The 20,753-nt window shown below is 40.3% G+C and overlaps 1 protein-coding gene and 1 pseudogene across 4 annotated transcripts; both read left to right on the top strand.

Annotated features, from left to right (window-relative positions):
- The first annotated feature begins 1,703 nt into the window (after positions 1-1,703).
- On the top strand, positions 1,704-3,609 carry LOC149313104 (large ribosomal subunit protein uL15 pseudogene; annotated as a pseudogene).
- A 2,887-nt stretch (positions 3,610-6,496) lies between these two features.
- On the top strand, positions 6,497-19,789 carry LOC149313103 (uncharacterized). Of its 4 annotated transcripts, XM_089527081.1 has the most exons (7): positions 6,497-7,173; positions 7,438-7,558; positions 10,100-10,407; positions 13,080-13,221; positions 13,461-13,506; positions 15,808-15,894; positions 19,258-19,789. In XM_089527081.1, the coding sequence occupies exons 3-7, from the start codon at positions 10,216-10,218 to the stop codon at positions 19,349-19,351; spliced, it is 561 nt and encodes a 186-aa protein (XP_089383207.1). In that variant the 5' UTR covers positions 6,497-7,173; positions 7,438-7,558; positions 10,100-10,215; the 3' UTR covers positions 19,352-19,789. The 4 variants fall into 4 exon arrangements, with proteins under 4 accessions (XP_089383207.1, XP_089383208.1, XP_089383210.1 ...); XM_089527082.1 differs by lacking the exon at positions 6,497-7,173 and having other exon boundaries at positions 7,298-7,558; XM_089527084.1 differs by lacking the exon at positions 6,497-7,173 and having other exon boundaries at positions 7,545-7,558; positions 10,131-10,407.
- The last annotated feature ends 964 nt before the right edge of the window (positions 19,790-20,753 follow it).

Raw genomic sequence — 20,753 nt, 5'->3', positions numbered from 1 at the left:
TATTTTCTGGGCTTTAAAATACTTTGTCTCCCAGAACCACATGGCCAGGAGGAGAAGGGGCATGGGTATCCCTCCATACTCAGGATAATATCACCAACATCTCGAGGTGTTTTCACCTATCATGAAATATTAACATCTTGAGATGTTTTCTCAAGATGTTGTTGACATTTCGTAATAGGTGAAATATCCATCTTGAGAAAATGCAAACCTATGACTAACATCCTCACATCTTTTTCTCCTGTATTATTTTTAACTCATTTGCCTAATGAAGAAGCCAGTGGAGCTTCGAAAGCTTGCAATATGGGACTTTATCACACAAGGGGAAAATCAGGGGTTTAAACATTAAAAATCACACGAAAATCACGATTAACATTTTCACAGACATCACCATTAAAGAGGTACTATATGGCGGGGGGGGGGACAGACAATAAATAGTAACAAATAATTCACAAGATTTCCCGTCATGTGAAAATGTTAATCATGATTGTGCGATTTTCACAAGTCCATATATTTTGTGCATTTTGGTTGGTCCCATAAAGGATTTTTGTGGATTTAAGAAGTTTTACAGTGGGCCTTTGCTATCTGCTGGGGTTTAGTTGCAGGATCCCCTGTGGATACCAAAATCCATGGATGCTCAAGTCCCATTAACTATAATGGCATAACAAAACAGTGTTCCTTATATAAAAGGACAAAATCAAAGTTTGCCTTTTGGAATTTGTACATTAACTGTGGATAAAAAAAAATCCGTGGATAGAGGGCTGACTGTATTTCATGTAAGCATCTGTGGTCTAGAAACAGAACAACTACCTGCATTCTTCATTACCTTAATAATGATTCATGGGATGGTTAAAGTGGGCTGGAACCTACCAGAGTTTATACCAAATAAAATAAATACAGTTTTAATTAAAAAATAAAACTTCAAGGTGCTACAAGACGCCTGGTGGTTCTTGTGGTAATACTATGCTTAACAAGGGTGTGCTCTCCGCCTTGAAATATAAAGGATTAACAAATAGAGATGGTAACCATTCCAATAAAGATGTGCTGAGTGCCTTTTGTCCCTGTTCATCTTTAGAAGAGATAAAGTTGAACTTGGTCAGTTCTTATGGGTGGAGTATTGTTATCAGTAGGGCCAGGGGCAACCGAGAAGCAAGAAGTACACACAGGATGATGGTCTTAACTTTTAGAAAAAGTACTTGGGCGAGCTGTGAAGTTGAACCTTTCATGGCCAGCACCCACAGTTTTTTATGGGTTTTGTGGGTTTTTTGGGCTATGAGGCCATGTTTAGAAGAGTTTTTTCCTGACATTTCGCCAGCACATGTGACTGGCATCTTCAGAGAATGCTGGAAGAGAGTGGGGCATATAAACAGTTGGTTGAGAGGAAGCAATTTGCATGTTAATCAGTGTTTTGTTCTGTTGTTGCATGGCAAAGCCTTAGAGTGTCTATTTAATTGATGATCCATTTGTCTGCTGGGAAACCCCCTGACCCTAAGTAGGTTTTCATATGCATGGTCTTGGTCTTGATTTTGGTGTTTTTCAGGACTGGTAGCCAAACTTTGTTTACTTTCAGTGTCTCTTCTTTCCTGTTGAAGTTGTCCAAGCATCCATGATTTGAGAATATATATATATATATATATATATATACACACACACATATATTCATTCTAAAGATGAAACCTTGATTTTGCTATTTTATATAAGGGACAACATTTTGCTATGCCATTGCATTTAATGGGACTTCAGCATTCACGGATTTTGGTCCTGGAACCAAACCCCAGTGTATATAAATTTCTATTTTTATGTATGGTTGTGAAAACTGGAAATTGAAGAAAGCTGATAGGGAGGAAAAATCAGCTCATTTGAGATGTGGTGCTAGAGAAGAATTCTGAGAAGAATACCATGGACTGCTAAAAGGATCAATATATGGCTCTCCTCTTTATTTCTCCATGGCCCAGCAAGATTTCTTCTAGGCTGAGGAAGACCATGAAACTGACAAGCCATATCAGCCTTGAACACAGCCATATTGGCAAACACAGGAAATATCCTGGCGGCCAGGGTAATGCTGGAGGTGGGCACAAACACAGGATTAATTTTGACAAATATCATCCTGGTTATTTTGGAAAAGCTGGTATGAGACTTTACCAGCTGCAACAAACAACAAAAAAGCACTTCTGTCCTACAGTGAATTTGGATAAACTGTGGACGTTGGTTAGTGAGCAGACCAGTTCAATTTCACCAACAATCTGGCAGGATTAGCACCAGCGATTGATGTTGTACTCGAGGTTATTAAAAGTCCTGGGCAAAGAGAAGCTGCAAAAATAGCCTGTAATTGTGAAAGCAAAATTTTCAACAGAAGAAAAAAAAATCAAAGGAGTTGATGGAGCATGTGTATTAGTAGCATAAAAGCTTTAAAGAAATTTAAATAAACAGGCATGAACAAACAAACAACAAACAAGATCAATGGGTGGGTCCTAGAGCAGATCAGGCTTGAACTCTCCCTGAAAGCAAAGCTGACTAAACGAAGATTGTTGTATTTTGGGCATATCATGAGGAAAAAGAGCACAATGCTTGGCAAGGTGGAGGGCAATAGGAATAAAGGAAGATCACATTCCAGATGGATAGACTGAATCAGAGCCATGCTTGTAGCTTTGCAGGAGCTGAGCAGGGCAATTGAGGATAGGGTGACTTGGCTGTCTTCATGGGCCAAGGTTGACTAGAAGGCAGTTAACAACAGCAACCATCCTTGATTAATAGATCCTAGAATGTTCAAAGCTACATTTAACTAACAAGTACAGTGAGTCTTTGGTATCTGCTGGTGTTTGGTTCCAGCATCCAACTGTGGATACCAAAATCCGTGGCTGCTCAAGTCTGAGTAAAATACAATGGCATTATAAAATCACTTACATAAAATTGCAAAATCAAGATTGGCTTTTTTAGAATTTATACTTTTTGGAATATTTTCAAACCATGGGATGCTTGAATGTATGGATTAAAAAACATCAGTTGAAACAGAATGCTGACAAAACAAAAATATTACACTTAAATTATAACAAAGTTTAGACATCCTCCACCATCCAAAGGCCCATGCAATATACTGTCCAAGTCGAAGCCCAAGATAAAAATCAACACACTCCGTTTATGGATTTAAGTAAATTTATTATAAATAATCAGAGGTAGCACTACAACAAAACCAAACACTAACCAGAAGTATGTTCAGATATGCACTTTTTGGATTCTTCCATACTGAATGTATTCCTTTTGATAGGTTCTGCCTGGATGAACTCATTAGCTATAATGTTCAGATCCATCTCTTTATAGCCATATAGAACAGCCATGTGATTAAGCCTGGTTTGCCCTATGCTTGATCACAGAAATGTGTTTATTCTACAAAGGCATGAGAATAAGCTTTCTGATAAACATGATGAAACTGGTATTGTAAGGGTGATTTTGATTGACTTTATCAATTCTGATATTTGCTTTGTGTCTCACTCAGAAGATGCACATCCTGAAGAGCTGACACTTTAACTTTCTTCTCCCTTGCAATATCCAACAGCATATCACAATGAAGCTGTAATCTAGAAGAATCCACATCAGTTATATAAAAGCCTGCAGTGGAGGTGCCATCAATCTCTAATTTAGATTCCCCCCCCCCCCCCCCGCAACACGTAACAACTGGTTGCCTGGAGGGGCTTTGCCAATTCTGGGAAATCCTAGAGGAGGATTGAGCTCCCCACCTCATACTTTATGCCCCCCTGGATGAGCTGATTAACACACATAATGGCCTGAAAAGCCTTTTAGCAATTTCTTCATTCGCATCTCTTTTTGTTTGGTGGTTTTATATCCTGCCTTTCTCCCAAGATGGGAATCAAGGCAGTGTGTAACATTTAAAAAAAACAATGCAATTTAAAATGCTTAGTACATAAGTTGAAACATAATTAAATTATACTTGATTTTTTTTAAAAAAAGTTAAAAACAGCATGGGGCTCCTTCTGCTAAAGAGCTTAAAACTCAGTTTCATACAGGGAAATATAATATTTCAGGTTATGTGGACCCAAGCCATGTAGAGAGCACTTTGAATTCAACCCAGAACCAGATCAGCAAGCAGTGGATTTGTTTCAGCAAGCAGTTTATATCCTCCGTATAACCTCTTCCACTCAGCAACCTGTGCAGCATTTTGGACCTGCTGAAGTTTCCAAAGAGTTTCCAAAGGCAGCCCCACATAGTGTTTTTGACATTTTTTTCTTCAAAGAGAGCTCCTTTGAAGTCAGAGACCGAAAAAAAAACCACCTCTTCAAATCAATGGCATTCCCAACATATCTCCCCAATACTCTGACATACATGGACAAGAGGTTTTGACAATATTCTGTCCATGCTGTCTGAGAAATTGTGCTTTAGTATTCCTTCTCCCAACTTTTCCCCTAGTTCTATTCTTTGCACTGTGTCATGTGCTTTTATTGTGTGACAATAGTTTTGTTATGGCTAGTGGTCAGACAAAGTTGTCTCTTTCATATGTGTGCATGTGTGTGTACTATGACTAGAAAAAGAAGCAGTTACCTTCAGTATTTCTGCATGTGTGTATATATGTGTGTGCATATGCACACATACAAACACATGCAGAAATACTGAAGGTAAATGCTCCTTTTTCTAGTCATAGTGACTGCATATAGATCATGACAAAAATGCTGTGTGAGGGCAGGGGGAACTACAAAACTGTATTCCATTCTGGAAAAAGTCTTGGCATTTCTCCCTTGAAAAACAGCAAACTCTTCTTCTTACGCACATTTTTCCAACCATGTCTCTCAAGTTCCACCCCTAATAACAAATTGGCTGTACAAGTGACTACTCTACATTATGAACTTTGACTGTGTTTAAAGAGGAGACCACTATTCATTCACAACTTAAAACCCACCTTGATTTTTGTTTCTGGGATAGGACAATTATATGAATCTGACAACTAAAATATAAAAACAAAACTAGCATGATAATAACTCAGTCCCAAGATACATTCTTATGATTCTGTTTTCTGTACGAAGACAAAATGCTGGAATCTCAGAAGAAATTCCTCTGAGCATTTATAGCTGTGCCTTTCACTGGCTTTTCATTCACCTTTGGGACTAGGCTATAGCTTTTAAAGATGAAGGTAGATCAGAGGTGGGCAACTATGGAAGACTAGTTGGCCATCTTAGTCCTTCAGGTCACCTTGGAGGGCCACCCCCCCCCCCTGCAACTGCTCCTACAAAAATAAATAAATAAAATTGCACCCAAATATATGAGTGCATGCCACTCAGGTTCTGGGCTACAGATTGCAGAAGAGTTTCCTAGCCACTGTACTGCAATATCAGCACAGGAGGGCATTTTTGAATTGTTTAATTGTTTTTTTAATTTTGTATTTTTTTTAGTAAAAGGGAAAAGATTGATACGCTCTTTGGTTTCTCTTCAGATCATATAAATTTTGTATTTTTAATGCTTTATACTGTTTTAACATGGATTGTTTTAGATTTGTTAGCCGCCCTGAATCCCTGTACTGGGAGGAATATGGAATATAACAGAATAATAATAATAATTCCTTGGAGGTCTTTAAACAGAGGTTGGATGGCCATCTGTCAGGGATGCTTTGATTGAGAGTTCCTGCAAGGCAGGATGGGGTTGGACTGGATGGCTCTTGTGGTCTCTTCCAACTCTACGGTTCTATGATTCTATGAATAATAATAATTATTATTATTATTATTATTTTAGGGCAATAGCTTTAAAAATTATGCACAACTTTGTTTTGATGCTGGGGGATCTGATGGGGGGGGGTCAAACATGGTAGAAATGCCTTCCACAGCTCCTAGAGACAATTTTTGTGCATTTCTGGAGCAAACATTTCCAGACTAGTCCCCACTCCATCAATCCCCACTTGATGCCCTATATGGTGAGCAAGAGAAGGGGAGAGGCAGGAAGGGGGTTGCCCCACCACCCTCTTAGACTCCAGGGCTCTGGTTCTCAGGACAGTTCTCTAATCACTTTTTTGCACTGTCAGATGAGGAGCATGGTGGCTCTGTGTAGGAGACTTCATCCAGGTTTCACACATCCTGGCCCACTGATTCTCACTTATCACACTGCCCTAGCTATGCCTCAACAGCCAAAGCAGAGGAAAGTGACATGGCAACCCTGTGGATAAGACATCTCCAAGGAACTTATAGCACATATTTTTGGCACGGGCAAGAGATGTGCATGGAATGTGCATGGCTGAGTGAAAACAGATTTTATTGCATGTTAAATTGTCAGCAAGGTGTCCTCATGCTATTGCTGACCCGAACCCATCCCCGAGCCAGGCTCAGGTGTGTGAATTTTGCTCAGCTGGAAAGCTTCTGGCTGACCAAGAAAGCTTTCTGGCTGAGCAAAATTCATATACCTGAGCCCAGCTCAGGGACGGGTTAGGGTCAGCAAGGGCATGGGCATGCGTTGCTAACAGTTTAGCTTGCGATAAAATCTGTTTGCACTCAGCCATGCGCGGCCGCTGTCTGTGCCCAGAACAGAGCCAAAAGTGTTTGCAATAAACTGACTCCCTTTCCTCCATTGCTCTGCTTAGTTCCTGCAAAGTCATACCCATGACTTCCTTAACAGAGTCCATCCTTCTAGCATGCAACTTCCCTCTCTTTCTACCTCCCTCCACCTTTTCTAGCATTATTTTTTCCCCTGTGAGCTGTGTCTTCTCTTGATGTGTTGAAAGTATGACAACCTCAATTTTGTCATCTTGGCTTCCAGAGAAATTCAGGCTTGGTCTCTTCTAGGACCCATTTGTTTGTCTTTTTGGCTGTCCAAAGAATCCTCAGCAGTCTTCTCCAGCACCACATCCCAAATAAGAGCAATTGCCCAATGTGATGGCCAGTTGGGCAGAAGCCCAAACCTTTGGGATCCTTCTCAGCACAGGTTATAAAAAGCCTCAAGTGACCAGAAGATGCAGAACAAAGGCACACTTGGGGCAGGGCTCCTGTCCCACTTGGGGAACCCGTTCAAGGCAGGACAAAAGGAGTCCAGACTACTAGCTATCCTTCTATGAGCATCAAGGATTACAAATTTCATCTGATCTGCGAGTAGAATGTTGTTAACTGCTCTCGAGTTGACCTCAACTCATGGTGACCATGTGGATGAGACATCACCAAGACCCCTATCCTCCACCACTCTGATCAGGTTTGTCAGATTCAGGCCCATGACCTCCCTGACTGAGACCGAAAGCAATCCCAAAGTAGCTTTTCTACTGACTTACTGGGGGGGGTCGGGTCAATTCAGTAGATGGTGGCAACTTAATATATTTAGATGGTCTCAAGGAGTCCCATCCAGCTTAGGCAGAAGCAGGAGGGAGACCAAGAGCCCTGACAGCATGTGTGACTAGCTGTTGCAGAACATGGAAGGGAATGTACATTCAAATATAAACTCCAATACTTTTTGTTGCAGATAGCACAACATTGAACAATGACATTCATGTTTGGGATGAACCTGCATTCCCTGGCAAATTTATGAGAGCTTCCTTCCCCTCATGAAGCATCTTTTTTTATTTGGATCACAGAACATTTTGGTTAGTCTGATCTTACTATACTGACAGTGGAAACTCCAGTTAAAATGTACGGTATTCAGTTTTTCTACAAACCATCTGGATATTTTAGTATAAAAAATTGACATGGCCACATGATGGCAGCATAGTATAAGGAGAGTGTTTTGTCTTGTATTTTAACACTGAAACTGGGTGAACAGAAGTTACCAATGCAATGTTCTAGTGCTTGCTGATGATTTGAGGTTTTAAGGGGGGATTTTGTTTTCTGACACAGAGATCAAAATCTATAGCTCTGCTTTTATGGCTTTTGATTCTTCCAATGGTTCTATGGCCATTAGGTGCATGGTCTTTGGAGCTGAATATGATAATCCTCACACATTTCCCCTTCACACAATCTGAGGACAAGATATATACTATGTGACCCTAATGTTATCCCTGGCTCCCTTTTCTCATGTGTGATTTTAAAAAGAAGGAACTTTAGTTTCAAGAACTAACAGTAAGATTTTTTGTGTATTTTTGGTTGGTCTAATAAAAGTATTCCCACAATAAGTTCTGTAGAATTTGATAAAAAGTTAGTTGCACAAACACTGTGTATTCTCATGTAAGATCAGTGTTGCTCAGTACATAAGTTTTGTGCTTTAAGTATTAGAGAGTCTTAATAGAAACACTTGAGCTGTCTGGCAATTGAACACACAAAGCTTCTAATTTTTAAAAAGTCCACATACAGGTAAACATATCTCCTTTTCTATAATTCTCTTCCTTTCATGACAGCTCTTGTGAAGGTCCTGAATACAGACTGGGAAAGTGGCATTGGAAGTTAAGGCCTTAACCCTTTCAGTTTTCTTGAAAAAAATGAACCATTCCCTGCTACCGTGAAGGTCTATTTTGATCTGACTGATAATTGGGGGGGGGGGGGACCCGACAAAAGCTTTTCCTGTATGGTTTCCAAATAGTTGACTTTGAGGGGTGTTTTACACTGGAAAAATGGCACAGGGAAGCAAAACCTTATTGCTTTATATTGCAGTACTGATGTGAAATCCACAGCCATGGCTATTTGTAAACCGTAACATAAATCATATCTAGTTAGCCCTTACATTGAAATGGGCCCAAACTTGCTCATTCGTGTTGAACTAGTGGATTGTCATTAACCACAATGTTAATGAGTGGAACGCTGTGGTGTCTAGTGGTTAGAGCAAGGGTGGGAAATGTTTGACCTTTCCAATTTTGTTGGACTAGAACTCCATCAAGTCATGCCCACTGGTTATGTTGCCTAGGGTTGATATGAGTTAGGAATCCAAAAGCACCTGGAGAAATACAAGTTTCTCTGTCCCTGCTTTACAGAGCTGGACTTGGAAATTGGAGAGTTCTGAGCTGCAGATATTAATTCAAACATGAAATTAAGTATGTGACTCTGAGAGAGTCACTTTCACCTGACCAATTATGCAGGGTAGTTATGTGGATAAAATAGGCAAGGGAGAGAAACCCTCTGGGCACTGTAGAGAAAGTGTGGTAGATAAATAGATTCATAACCTTACCTTTTATCATTTATTATTATAACCTTACCAAAGATTATTGTATCCATAGCACTCTGATTCTACATGGAACTGAGAAAGACAAGAGAGAGAGAGAGAGAGAGAGAGAGAGAGAGAGAGAGAGAATCATAGCACTGAAGTGTGTCTTGTAGGTCATCTAGTCTGATTCCTTTCTCAGTCCAAAAAATCCAATTTATTTACAGCTGCTTAGCCTCTAGGCTCGAAACCTACTGCAAAGGAAGGATGCCACCTCTCCTCCACTGAAAAATGAATATTTGTTTTAGTTTGATTGCAGTTCATTTAGTACAGTTTTCTTCTCTTTGGACTTTAATACATATGGGGAAAATGGGGGGGGGGGGGGGGAACAGGCATTATCCAGCCATATTCACATAATTGCAGTAAAGATTTTTACACACATTGAGATTAAAGCTGGCTTATCTTGGAAATAACCAAGGAATTACCCCAGCAACAAATCATTCATGGGGAAATCCCATGAATGATTTGTTGCTAGTTTTCCCCTGATTATTCCCAGGATAGGTCATCTTTAATCATAATGGTGTGTGAAATTGTTTACCACTATCACTCGAATATCTCTGGATAATGCCCTTTTAAGCCCCCATTTTCTCTGTGTAATGAAGTCCTTTATTTAGTAATCAATCCCTAATATAATACCCAGAATTATAAATCAGGCCTAAATACTAGAATATCAGCAGAAAATATCAGGCTTAAAGAAGACAGTGGAAAAAATTGTTCACACCTAATAAGTGAACTTAACTGATCCTGAAAACCTTTGCATGTGAAGGTTTTTGCTGATAAAAATGTGCACTGATCAGTTCTCTAGAGGTGAAGTTGCCAGTCCCCACCTTTCCTACCAAGATTGCTATACTTCTGCCTACATTTCATATGTAATCTAGTCACCAGTGGATTTCTGTCTACCCAAAATGCAAAACATAGGACCCTTGCCAAAGGTGGGGGAGAATGAGCCTAAATAGAAGGATAAAGCTGTTCCTTTTTTCTTGGCTGCCTTGAACAGCACAGCCTTTTTTTCACTGCCGATAAATCAGAGATAGAAGCCATTTCAAGGACTGTCAACAGAAAAAGAGAAGTGGAACTGGACACAAACTGCCATTGGGAGCTGTATGAGGAGAGATGAGGCAAGTTTTGCTTCACTGGAGTAAAAAGCTGGCTACCAAGAAGCATGCAAGAGCAAGGAGGAGCATGAAATCAGTTTTGGTACAACGGAAACCAACAGAAAGGAGCAAAACAGGTATTGAGGAGGTCTTGGAGGCTTCTTTTGCACAGAGGAGTAAGAAACCCTCTTCTGATTGGAGTAAATGGGAGGTGAGTGACTAGAGCTGGGATTTGGGGCTGTTATTTATTGGTTTCATCATAGCACCTGATGTGACATTATTTTTTAGAGAGGCTGAGGAGTTCCTTTTAAGAGGAATGAAAGTATTATCCTACCACTGATCAATTATGGGTGGTTTCAGTATGACATTATATTAATTCATCTTAAAAGTAACTTCCCTAGCTCTGGTTTGTTATTATTATTTTTATTATTATGTAATGGTTGTGGCAGCCGTTATACTGTGGGTCCTTGGTATCCACTGGAATTTGATTCCAGATCCTCCTGTGGATACCAAAATCCATGGATGCTCAAGTCCCATTGTATACACTGGTGTAGTAAAAATGGTGTCCTTTATAAAATGGCAAAATCAACACATGGTTTTTTGAATTTTGAAGCCATGGATGGTTAAATCCATGTATGCAGAATATGTGGACATGGAGGGATTACTGCACAGCATTTTGTACTTTTGTGTATCAAGTGTATCCAGGATACTAGCATGCTCCAGTGTCTCCCCATTCCAAAATGATTGTCCACCCTAACACATGGCTTCTGGAGTCTTCTATGCTCCCATTGAAACACTGGACTACCAACCATTTCTTGTTGTGTCTAAAGCTGAAATGGAAAGCCATGGAGGGTCTGGGAGCTACTTCTCCCCCATTTCCAATTCCTTCCCCCAACCTCTATAGGCCATACTTCCAGTTTCTGACAGAACTGAAAAAGGACCAGGAGGCCAGTTGTGCTTTTATGAAACCATAAAACCAAAGTATGGAGGCTAACACAAGACTGCAGGTGGGGTATGCCTTGTTTTAGCCAAAAATTGTTCTCCCTGGAGGCTTCCAGAAGAGTAATTCTGTTTCTCCCCTTCCATTTTTAAAGGGTAGGAGGTATAGGTTACCTAGGGGGGCTGTGAGGCCCACAGGAGCATTCTTAAGGCCTTGTATAGGCCTGTGGGTTAGACTATTGCCATCCTTATATTAAAGCAATTCTGCCTTAGAGCAATTCACACTGTTCAATTTAGAGATATCTTAACAGACATTTGGAAGGGATCCTAAGCAAGAAAACTGTGACCAACCCATATCTCATTATGTAATTATATATTAATATTTGCATTTTTCAAGCACTAGAATCTTATAATTGAGATTATGAAAAAACATTAGCTTCTTTCAGCTACATCTGGAATACATATATGTAAACATGTCGAACAACTCTAGAGGGTGAATCATCATTTATTTCACCATGCACTCCAAAGGTTCTGGGCTTTTTCAAAAGCCTTATTACTTACCACAGAATGATCAATTTCCCTTGCTGTTGAAAGTGCCCATGTGTACTAAGATAAAAGCACAATTTGTCATGCTTACATGACTTGGGCTTTATTTAGAGGAAAGCTGTCTGGTAGATATTTGTATCCATTGTGGAAGGTGAAGATTTCATAGGTGAGATACTGTTTGCTTTGTATAAATTGTCAACAACTGCCTGCAAATATGCTGATAAGCCAACCATACAAAAGAAATAAGATTTAGCATGTAGAGAAAAGCCGACCATACAAAAGAAGTAATACATTTATCATCCAATAACTCAGTGTTGACATGAGAGATGTCTATTCAGTGGTTCAGCGATCCATCCATCCATCCACCTTAGAGTGTAGAGAGCATACAGAGGAATGTTTTCTAAAAGTTTATCGCATGTCATTTCCAGACTGATCTGGGCACGAGATGGGATCAGCACGGAACGGGTGAGAATGGGTGTTACTGCACCGGAGAAATGACGTGCGATAATCTTATATATAAGGAATAGAAAGCATGAACCCTCCTGTTATTGGTAGACTGCAGGCCACCATCAACTTAAAAAAAAAGACAACAAAAAATTCAAATATTAAAAATTATTTTTTTAAAAAAAATCAGGGGTCTCTCTTTTTTCCTCCCACTGAGCCTTGCTCCATTTACACCATCTTTTCTGCATTATAAAGGGATTCATGCATCCGTCACAGTCTGCTTCTGTCAAAATGCAGATGTTTGGGGAACAGTAGTGTCACACACACCCCCTTAGGGTGTCACCTAGTTGGGTCTGAATCCCCTGCACCCCACCAGTGACATCCCTGGACATAACCACTCATGTTCTGTGGTGATCTGTGGTGAAAGGGGAAAGAAGGAAGCAGACATGCCAAAACACAGAGCAAGAAATGAAAGACAGCAAGACAGAAGGAACAGGAAAAAACAGGTGGCTGAGATCCTGCATTAAACATATAGCTATGATGTTGATGTGGACTGCCTCCTGACCCCCAAATCCACCTTAAAATTTAGGCAGCTATACTGAGGGGTGGAGGTTTGTGGCACTGGCAAGTGTGGCACTAAAGGATGATCCCTTGTAGAAGTAGTCTGGACAGTTCATTCACCAGCACTCCCCTCGCCAGCACTGCAGAACCCCATCCCTCATTAGGCTGCCTAGATTTTAAGGTGGATTTTGTGTGCTTTTGCGGTCATGGTAAAGGTATCACAATTGTAAATATGAATACCAAACAGATATGAGGTTGTAAGGCTAGCACACAACATCGTAACTGCCTAACAGGATGCCAGCCAATGTATATAATTAAACTGGACAGGCCAAGGATTTATCCTAATCTAAAAAGACAAATAGCTACCTGAACTGTTTTCTTCTTGCTTTACAGTTGCTGGCTATCATTGGCTCCATCTTTCTTCTACTTTACATCACGCTGTGTTATGAGAACTTCCATTTCCATGTGGCCCATATGTATGCACATCTAGGGTATTCCAATGCCCAACATATTGTGGGACAGAGATACTTGAAAGGTTAGATAATAAATTATCTTTTACTGTTTTGATATTTCAATATTTAAACAGGCTATTTTATGACATCCTGAGATATTTGGATAAAGGCCAGGATATAAATATTTTAGTAAAAGAATGAATGATCACTGGCATCTGCTGAGGTCCTTTGATAAAGATGTTATTCATACCACAAAAGTGCAGGGGCATTTTTAAAAAAACGAGGCCCACCCTATCTGATTGTGACTATGTTTTGTTGCTAGGAGCTGGTGTGGAAAAGAATGAAGAGAAAGCCATGCAATGGTTCAGGTGAGAAGTGGGCAATGATTGTTCAACTATTATTTATTTTGATTATATAATATTTGTTAAAAGTATTTGTTTAGTGCTTCTCAGCCCAGAAAAATTCTTGAAGTGATTTATGTGTTTTGCTCCAAGCCAGAAATACCTTTGGGGTGGAATTTTGAAGTGCCTGCTGAAACTCCCACTTCCTTGTCTTCCTTTTGCTTTCCAGAATTACATAATCAGCCATGTTTACCTGGAAAGCTAAGGTCTACAAAGAATACACTTACTAAAACCTTATGAATTATGCATATGGATGCAAAAGTAATTGATTAATTTCAACCTCAGGCACCAAGCTCATCACCATCTGGAGAGAGGGGCCAAGGCTTCATACATGTCAGTAGCAAATTGGGAAGATTTCTTTGGATTCATTTCACACTGGAATGGGATCTGAGGCAGTGGCAACAGCAAGGGCAGCACCCCATTCTGTTTTCCCAGTTTAAGATCAAATCTGGTGTTCTTTTAATGGTTACATTTTCTCCCACCCTCCTTCCAAATAGCAAATTGTGGTGAACAAGGATCCCTGTTCCTGCATTTTCCTTTCAATAACCTTGTAAGGTAGGTTAGACTTATGATTGGTGCCTCCCAATCATGCATCATGTAGGGTGGCCACATGTGCATGGCAATAAGAAGAAAGAGAGAAAATGAGAGAGAGAAAGAGAGGAAGGCAAACTAGATAGAGATAACCCAACTTTGCATACAATTTGCAGAGATCAATCTATATGCTTAGGCCTGTTACAGACTGCCAAAATAAAGCTGCTTCGGGTCTCTGTGGAGGTATGCTGTTTAAATGATGCATGCATCCTAAGAATCCAAAAGCTGCACCAAAGCTGCACTCCAGTGCTTAGGAATGGAGTGTGGCTTTGGCATGACCTCCGGACTCTTAGGATCCATGCATCATTTAAATAGCATACCTCCAAAGAGACCCGAAGCAGCTTTATTTTGGCAGTCTGTAACAGGCCATAGAGACCAGTTTAAAGTAATCACTATGTATACTTTTATCAACTACATCTCACCACAGGGGACCAGAAAAGCGGCAGTTGAGGGCATCTGGAGAAGTCATAGAATCATAGAATCATAGAGTTGGAAGAGACGGCCCCCGTCAAACTCCCTGCCACACATTAACTCACAATCAAAACACCCCCCAAGATATGGCCATCCAGCCTCTGCTTGGAAACCTCCAAAGACTTCACTACACTCCGAGGGTGTTCCGCTGTCAAACAGCTCTTACTGTCAGGAAGTTCCTCCTAATGTTGAGGTGGAATCTCTTTTCCTGCATCCATTGTTCCGGGTCCTGTTCTCTGAAGCAGCAGAAAAACAAGCTTGCTCCATCCTCAATGTGACACCCTTTCAAATACTTAAACAGGGCTATCATATCACCTCTTAACCATCTCTTCGCCAGGCTAAGCATACCTAGCTTCCTAAGTCTTTCCTATAAGGCATGGTTTCCAGACCCTTCACCATTTTGGTCGCCTTCCTCTAGGCATGCTCCAATTTGACAACATCCTTTTTGAAACTAGACACAGTATTCCAGGTGAGGCCTGACCAAAGCAGAATAGAATAGCACTATTCCTTCCCTTGATCTATACACTATACTTCCATTGATGTAGTCTAGAATCACATTGGCCTTTTTAGCTGCTGCATCACACTGTTGTCAAGGGCTGCAAAAACAGGTGGTGGTGTTTTGCAGCTGCAAGGCCTCAATTTGTCTATCCCTGCACTTCTTTCTAGTGTTCTTTTTCTGTTAAATGCTATGGGGCGTCCACTCTATCCAAATCTATGTGCTTGTCTATATGATTTAAATACTCCTCATTCTATTCAAATAGAATGCGACCCCTCCACGTGCATTTTGGAGGAATTCAGATTTCTCCTCAAACTCTGCAGAAGAAGAAATTGTGTTTTTTATCCACAAGTACCCATGCAAATGCTTGTTATCCAATGGTTGACCATCCATTCACTTTACTCGTATTCACATGGCTGTGTATTTTTGGCAGAGGGAGGGCAATAGATGCAAATTTGCACAGGAAAGTGCAGATAACTAAGCGTTGATGCAAATGCGGGGAAATCCATTGCAATTCGCGTAGTATACTTACGTGTAATCTAGCTCTATGTTACATGAAAAGAACAGGCTCCTCTCAGCAGACAGTAGCTTTCCAACTCAAGGATGGCAAGAGGGACAGTGATGTAGAGGCCCACTCATTCCTCATTGTGTGTATATTTAGAATGCTTGAACTGGGCTTCTTTCTCATCACCTCCCTCACTTTCTTTCAGACAAGCGGCAGAGAAAGGACACCCCCACTCTTCTTTCAACTTGGCTGTGGGGAAGCTGAAGAATTTAACTGCTATGCTTGACGAAGGGTATGTTTACTTATTTCTATTCCTAGAGGAGTTTTCATTTCAAAATCTGGAAGCCAAAGTGGTATAATATTGCAGCTGGACCAGGATCTCGACTTCCTGCTAGTAAGTGAAGCCCAGTGGTTGAATGTAGACCAAATTGTTGGGTTATTGTGAGGATAAGATGAGATAAACCCATATATACTCAAGTTTTGAGATGGTTCAAAGCAGAATGGGATGCAAATGTGCTTAGTAAGACATGGTTTTAGTGTGGGTTCCCCCCCCCCCCATTCATGCCATGCTTAGTGCTGAGGGGAAAGGACATCCAAAATGTTCCATTCTATTCATGGGATGTAAAATTGGACAAGAGGCATTTTACTGAATATGTGGACAAGGGAGGAACATGTAGGCCTAATGTTTGTCCAATGATTCACAAACCATGATTCCTTAATCTGGAAAAAGATTATTCAGAGTCAGTAGCCAGCTATGTTATCTGATCAGTTACTATCCCTATAAGCCAATATATTAGATATGGACAAAATGTGGGCCACGTAGCAATGCAGGGTCTACTGTAGTCCACCAGACCCCAAGATGTCTTCCACTTCTATGCCCTAAAGGTCCTCAAAGATGACAACTAGTTATTTCCCATTTCAAAAAGGCCCCTCTTTTTTGGGCAAACCAGAGAAATCACATTTATATGGAAAATCACACACCTGAGATATTTCTGGATGTCAAATTCACTGCTACAGGAGCAATTTTTTAGGGTACGGATCAAGGAGTACAGACTACTAAGGTCCAGGGCAGGTCCCCACATCCTCAAAAGTTATCCACCACAAAAGATGAATGAATTTAATTCATCCACATACACTTACTCTGCTGCTCCCTTCATGCAAGCAGGGAAACAAGGCAGGAAGCCACAGTTAATTACAGTTTGCCATTACATTTGAACCAAAAAACTATACAGGCAGTACCTTTCAAACAAACCAGGACATCAGACCAGGACATTAAAGTTTGTTTAATGTCCTGCCATGTCTGGAAGCCATTAATGATAGTTTACTGGACAAGATGTAATGGAAAACTATATTTAACTGTGGTTTATTGGCTTGTATGAAGGAAGCAGCTGAGTGTAGATAAAGAAAGCTTGCTCCTTTCTTGGCTTCTTAAAGTGCAGTTTGAATACCAGAAAACAGTCACTGAATTGAATTATACAGGAGAGGGAAGCAAAGCTGCAAGAACTCTAAGAACTATTGTGAAATAAATTCTTTAGGGACTACCTGGGAATAATTCAAACACATAGCCATGTGAGTCTGGATCAGTATGCAAAAGAATAGTAGCACATTTGAGACTAACTGAGAGAAAGAGGTTTTTAACATAAGATTCCATAGATTGAGTATAATTCATCGTATGCATGGGGTTAAGCATTCCATAAGCACTTTACTTCATGCCTCGGATGAAGTAGACTCAGTTTACAAAAGGTTATGCTGCAAACTTCTTTATCTCAGTTAGGACATTACCACATGAGCTTCGTGCAATCATGTCAGTTAAAAGAAGGAGGAGGAGGAGGAGGAGGAGCAGTTTCAGAGCAGCTATTATTGCATGTCTTCGCAATTGTGTAAATGGAACTGCCGCTGCCATCGAATTCTCTCCTTGACTCCATCTTAACCCTTCGTCCTTGCCCTATGCCCTAACCAACATGCCTTTCAGTTATTTTATTTTATTTTAATTATACTTCTTTCATGCAATTCTGGAGCTCTGCTACTGTGACTGAAGTTTTTAAAGAAGAAAGAAAAGAAATTGGAGGGGGGGGGGAAGCAAGCATCCTGCTTGGGAATGGCGAGGATAAAGGGGGGACAGGGGAAAAGAAGGAGCCACTGACACCACATAACTGGCACTTTCACAACGTTCCCAGCAGTGATGTTTCACACCTGGGGACTTGCGCAATTACGATTTCATTGACAGGTTCCCCACAATGAAAAGGGACACCCTAACCATGATTCTGGAACACAGCAGCTATGGGCTGGAGGTGTTGTCATGTGATTAGTATTGCCAAATACACATTTTTCTGGCTGTAATTGCTGTTTAAAATCATTATGTATAGTAATCTCCATTGTCTCAAAGGTGCTACAATATCCCTTTGAATACCTAAGAATAATATTGTTTTGCTCACCCTGTTTCCCTAAGCCACAGATATTGCTTGTGATCATGTTTCCCAGAAGGAATCTGAGCCTTTTGTGGCACACAGAGGCCTTAGAGACTGACATGCTTTGGGAAAACAACATGAGCAGCTTTCTTTGAAGCTACAAGATGTTGTTTTCTCACATGCTGCCATTGTCCTATAATGTCAACATAAAACTTACATTGTCCAGAATGCTCATTTGCATTTCCAATGCCTCACTTCTGAGCAGTTGTTCTGCATAAATAAGGGAAGAGGCTCAAAGGTATTTTCATAACTTAAGCACAGATAGATAGAAACTGGTTTGGCTATTTAGTGTCTACACAATATGGAGTAGCAGTCAAACCCATATGATAGACTTCTAAAGAAGGGGCTGTGTCTGAGCTACAATTTACTTTTTTTTTTAGTGTTGTACTCAGAATTTTCACAATAAATCAGAAATCAATTTGTAAAGACTTGTCCATTCCTTTTTTTTTTTTTTTGGGAGGGGGGGGGTTAGCCCAAAACATGTTATGTGGGCTCCAAGCCTGATGTATAAAAATGCTAAAAATGTCAAATAGTTGCCTAGATGATTCTTGTATTCTCTGAATGTCAAATGATTCATCACAAACCAGAACTTGGAAAGTTACTTGGAAGAAGAATGATTATAATTACATGCTGAAGCCACCCATGACTGAGCAATGATAAGATAATAAACTGCTTTTGATCTTGGGATAAAAGTGGGTTATAAATTCAACTAAAATAAAAACCCCAAATTTTGGGGCACAGAGCATCATCCTACTTGCTCAGTGATGGATGGTTTCAGCATGTGATTATATAGTTTCTTCTCAAAAGTAACTTTCCAGGATCAGGAGTGTTGTAATACAGCATATTTGGGAGATGCGAGAGGAGAAATTAGATAATGGCATGGGGGAGGAGATAGACCAAAAGCTGGTACAAGTGGTAGGAAGTGGCTTACTACAACTTTGGAGACCAAGGTTCAAATCTCTGTTTGGCCATGGAAACCCCTGGGTGGGCTTGGGCAAGCCACATTCTCTCATTCTCAGAGGAAGGCTCAGGAAAAGCCCCTCTGAACAAATCTTGGTCCACACACACACCCGTGGTCACCTTAGGGTCACCATAAAACAACCTGAAGGCACACAACAACAATATTATCTGCACAATATTGAAACCATCCTACCCCAGATATCTGCTAATGTTTACATGTTTTCCAGGGATGTGGAAAAACTCCTGAATGTGGCTGCTGGTCATGGACTCCAAGAGGCCCAAAATCTTCTAGAGAACATCAGAAACAAAAGTCCGCCATGATAGATCAGAGCTTTGGAAAGTGGTTTTGAATTATGCTTGCTTGTTGCTTATTTATTTATGTATTTACTTATTCCTGTATTTATTTAATAGCTTGTCTTTGTCCTGATAGGGACCACAAGGTGTCTTGATTTTGTTCTTTGTTTTTTAGTTAGTTTTGGAAACCTTGTTGTTGGCATAATTTACCATATTGTGCAAAATGAAACAAATTTATATCCAGCCATATTTGCATTCATGATAACATAATGTATCAAATACCAATACTAGAGGCAGACCTCTGAATTAGTTTAGGATTCAAGAGTGTTGTTTAACAAACGGCATTTATGTATGGATTGCCATAGTTGCCTGTGACAGAAGTAAATACATCCATGCAATCGTTACCATGTGACTTATAATGGAAATTATCTTCATTTAGCAGTCATTATTGCTTATCAGCCACACTGTCACAATGGCCTGTTACAGACAGCCAAAATAAAGCTGCTTCGAGTCACAGTGGAGGTATGGTGTTTCAATGATGCATGCGTCCTAAGAGTCCAGAAGCCACACCAAAGCCACGCTCCAGTCCTTAGGGCTGGAGCGTGGCTTTGGTGCGACTTCTGGACTCTTAGGACGCATGCATCATTGAAACACCATACCTCCACTGTGACTTGAAGCAGCTTTATTTTGGCTGTCTGTAACAGGCCAATGTAAGTTTCAGGAGAAACTAATTGCATTGAACAAAAACTACCTCCTTGTTTCTGGTACCCTCATTTTCAAGGTACCAAGGGAATAATTCTATTGAACAGAAGGCACAGTTCCTAGCCCTAGATATGTAATTTTGTGAGTAGCACATGTTTCCTGAGTCACATTGGTCTGTGCTCTCTCATTTATCTGTCATATCCACTTGGTAAAATTATTTATTGCACAATATGAAGACATTTTACAAGAGTGCTCCGGGTGGTTGTTGCTGCAGATATGATTTGGGTTTACAAGAGGACCTGGAAATAAGAACAGGATCACAAGGCTGAGGCACATGGTAGATTCCATTTACAAAGAGTTCCCATTTTTAGAGCCTTTTAAATCAAAGCTATAAAGCAGTATAACTTAGGAAAGTCCAGCTCCCTGAGCTTTTTATTGTTTCCTTTCACTTGTCTGTGATGTTCCGATGCCCATGTTCTACTGTTGTTTTAGAAGTCCTAAGAGCAAAATCAAAGGTTTTGCTTGTGTGAGAATTATAGCTGCAATGTCTCATAAACCAGAGAATTCCAATGAATCATTATATTTATTTGTCCAGTTTAGAAGACTTTACTGTCCCTTAGGCCAGTAAAGACCTCCCATGGATACCAAAATTCATGGATCATCAAGTACCATTAAATACAATGGCCTTGTCAATGGCTCCCTTATATAAAATGGCAAAATCAAGGTT

The sequence above is a fragment of the Sceloporus occidentalis genome, unplaced genomic scaffold, assembly GCF_023333645.1.
Source record: "Sceloporus occidentalis isolate IW3139 unplaced genomic scaffold, rSceOcc1.0.p SCAF_5, whole genome shotgun sequence".
In the NCBI taxonomy this organism is placed as follows: domain Eukaryota; kingdom Metazoa; phylum Chordata; class Lepidosauria; order Squamata; family Phrynosomatidae; genus Sceloporus; species Sceloporus occidentalis.
Note: the sequence above shows the minus strand (reverse complement) of the source record. Positions and strands in the feature narration are given on the sequence as shown.

Excerpts from the sequence above, each read along its gene's own strand:
- LOC149313103 (XM_089527081.1), top strand. The coding sequence starts at position 10,216 with ATGAGGCAAGTTTTGCTTCACTGGAGTAAAAAGCTGGCTACCAAGAAG. Across the intron at positions 10,408-13,079 it reads CTGATTGGAGTAAATGGGAG|TTGCTGGCTATCATTGGCTC; the intron begins GTGAGTGACTAG and ends CTTGCTTTACAG. Across the intron at positions 13,222-13,460 it reads GGGACAGAGATACTTGAAAG|GAGCTGGTGTGGAAAAGAAT; the intron begins GTTAGATAATAA and ends TTTTGTTGCTAG.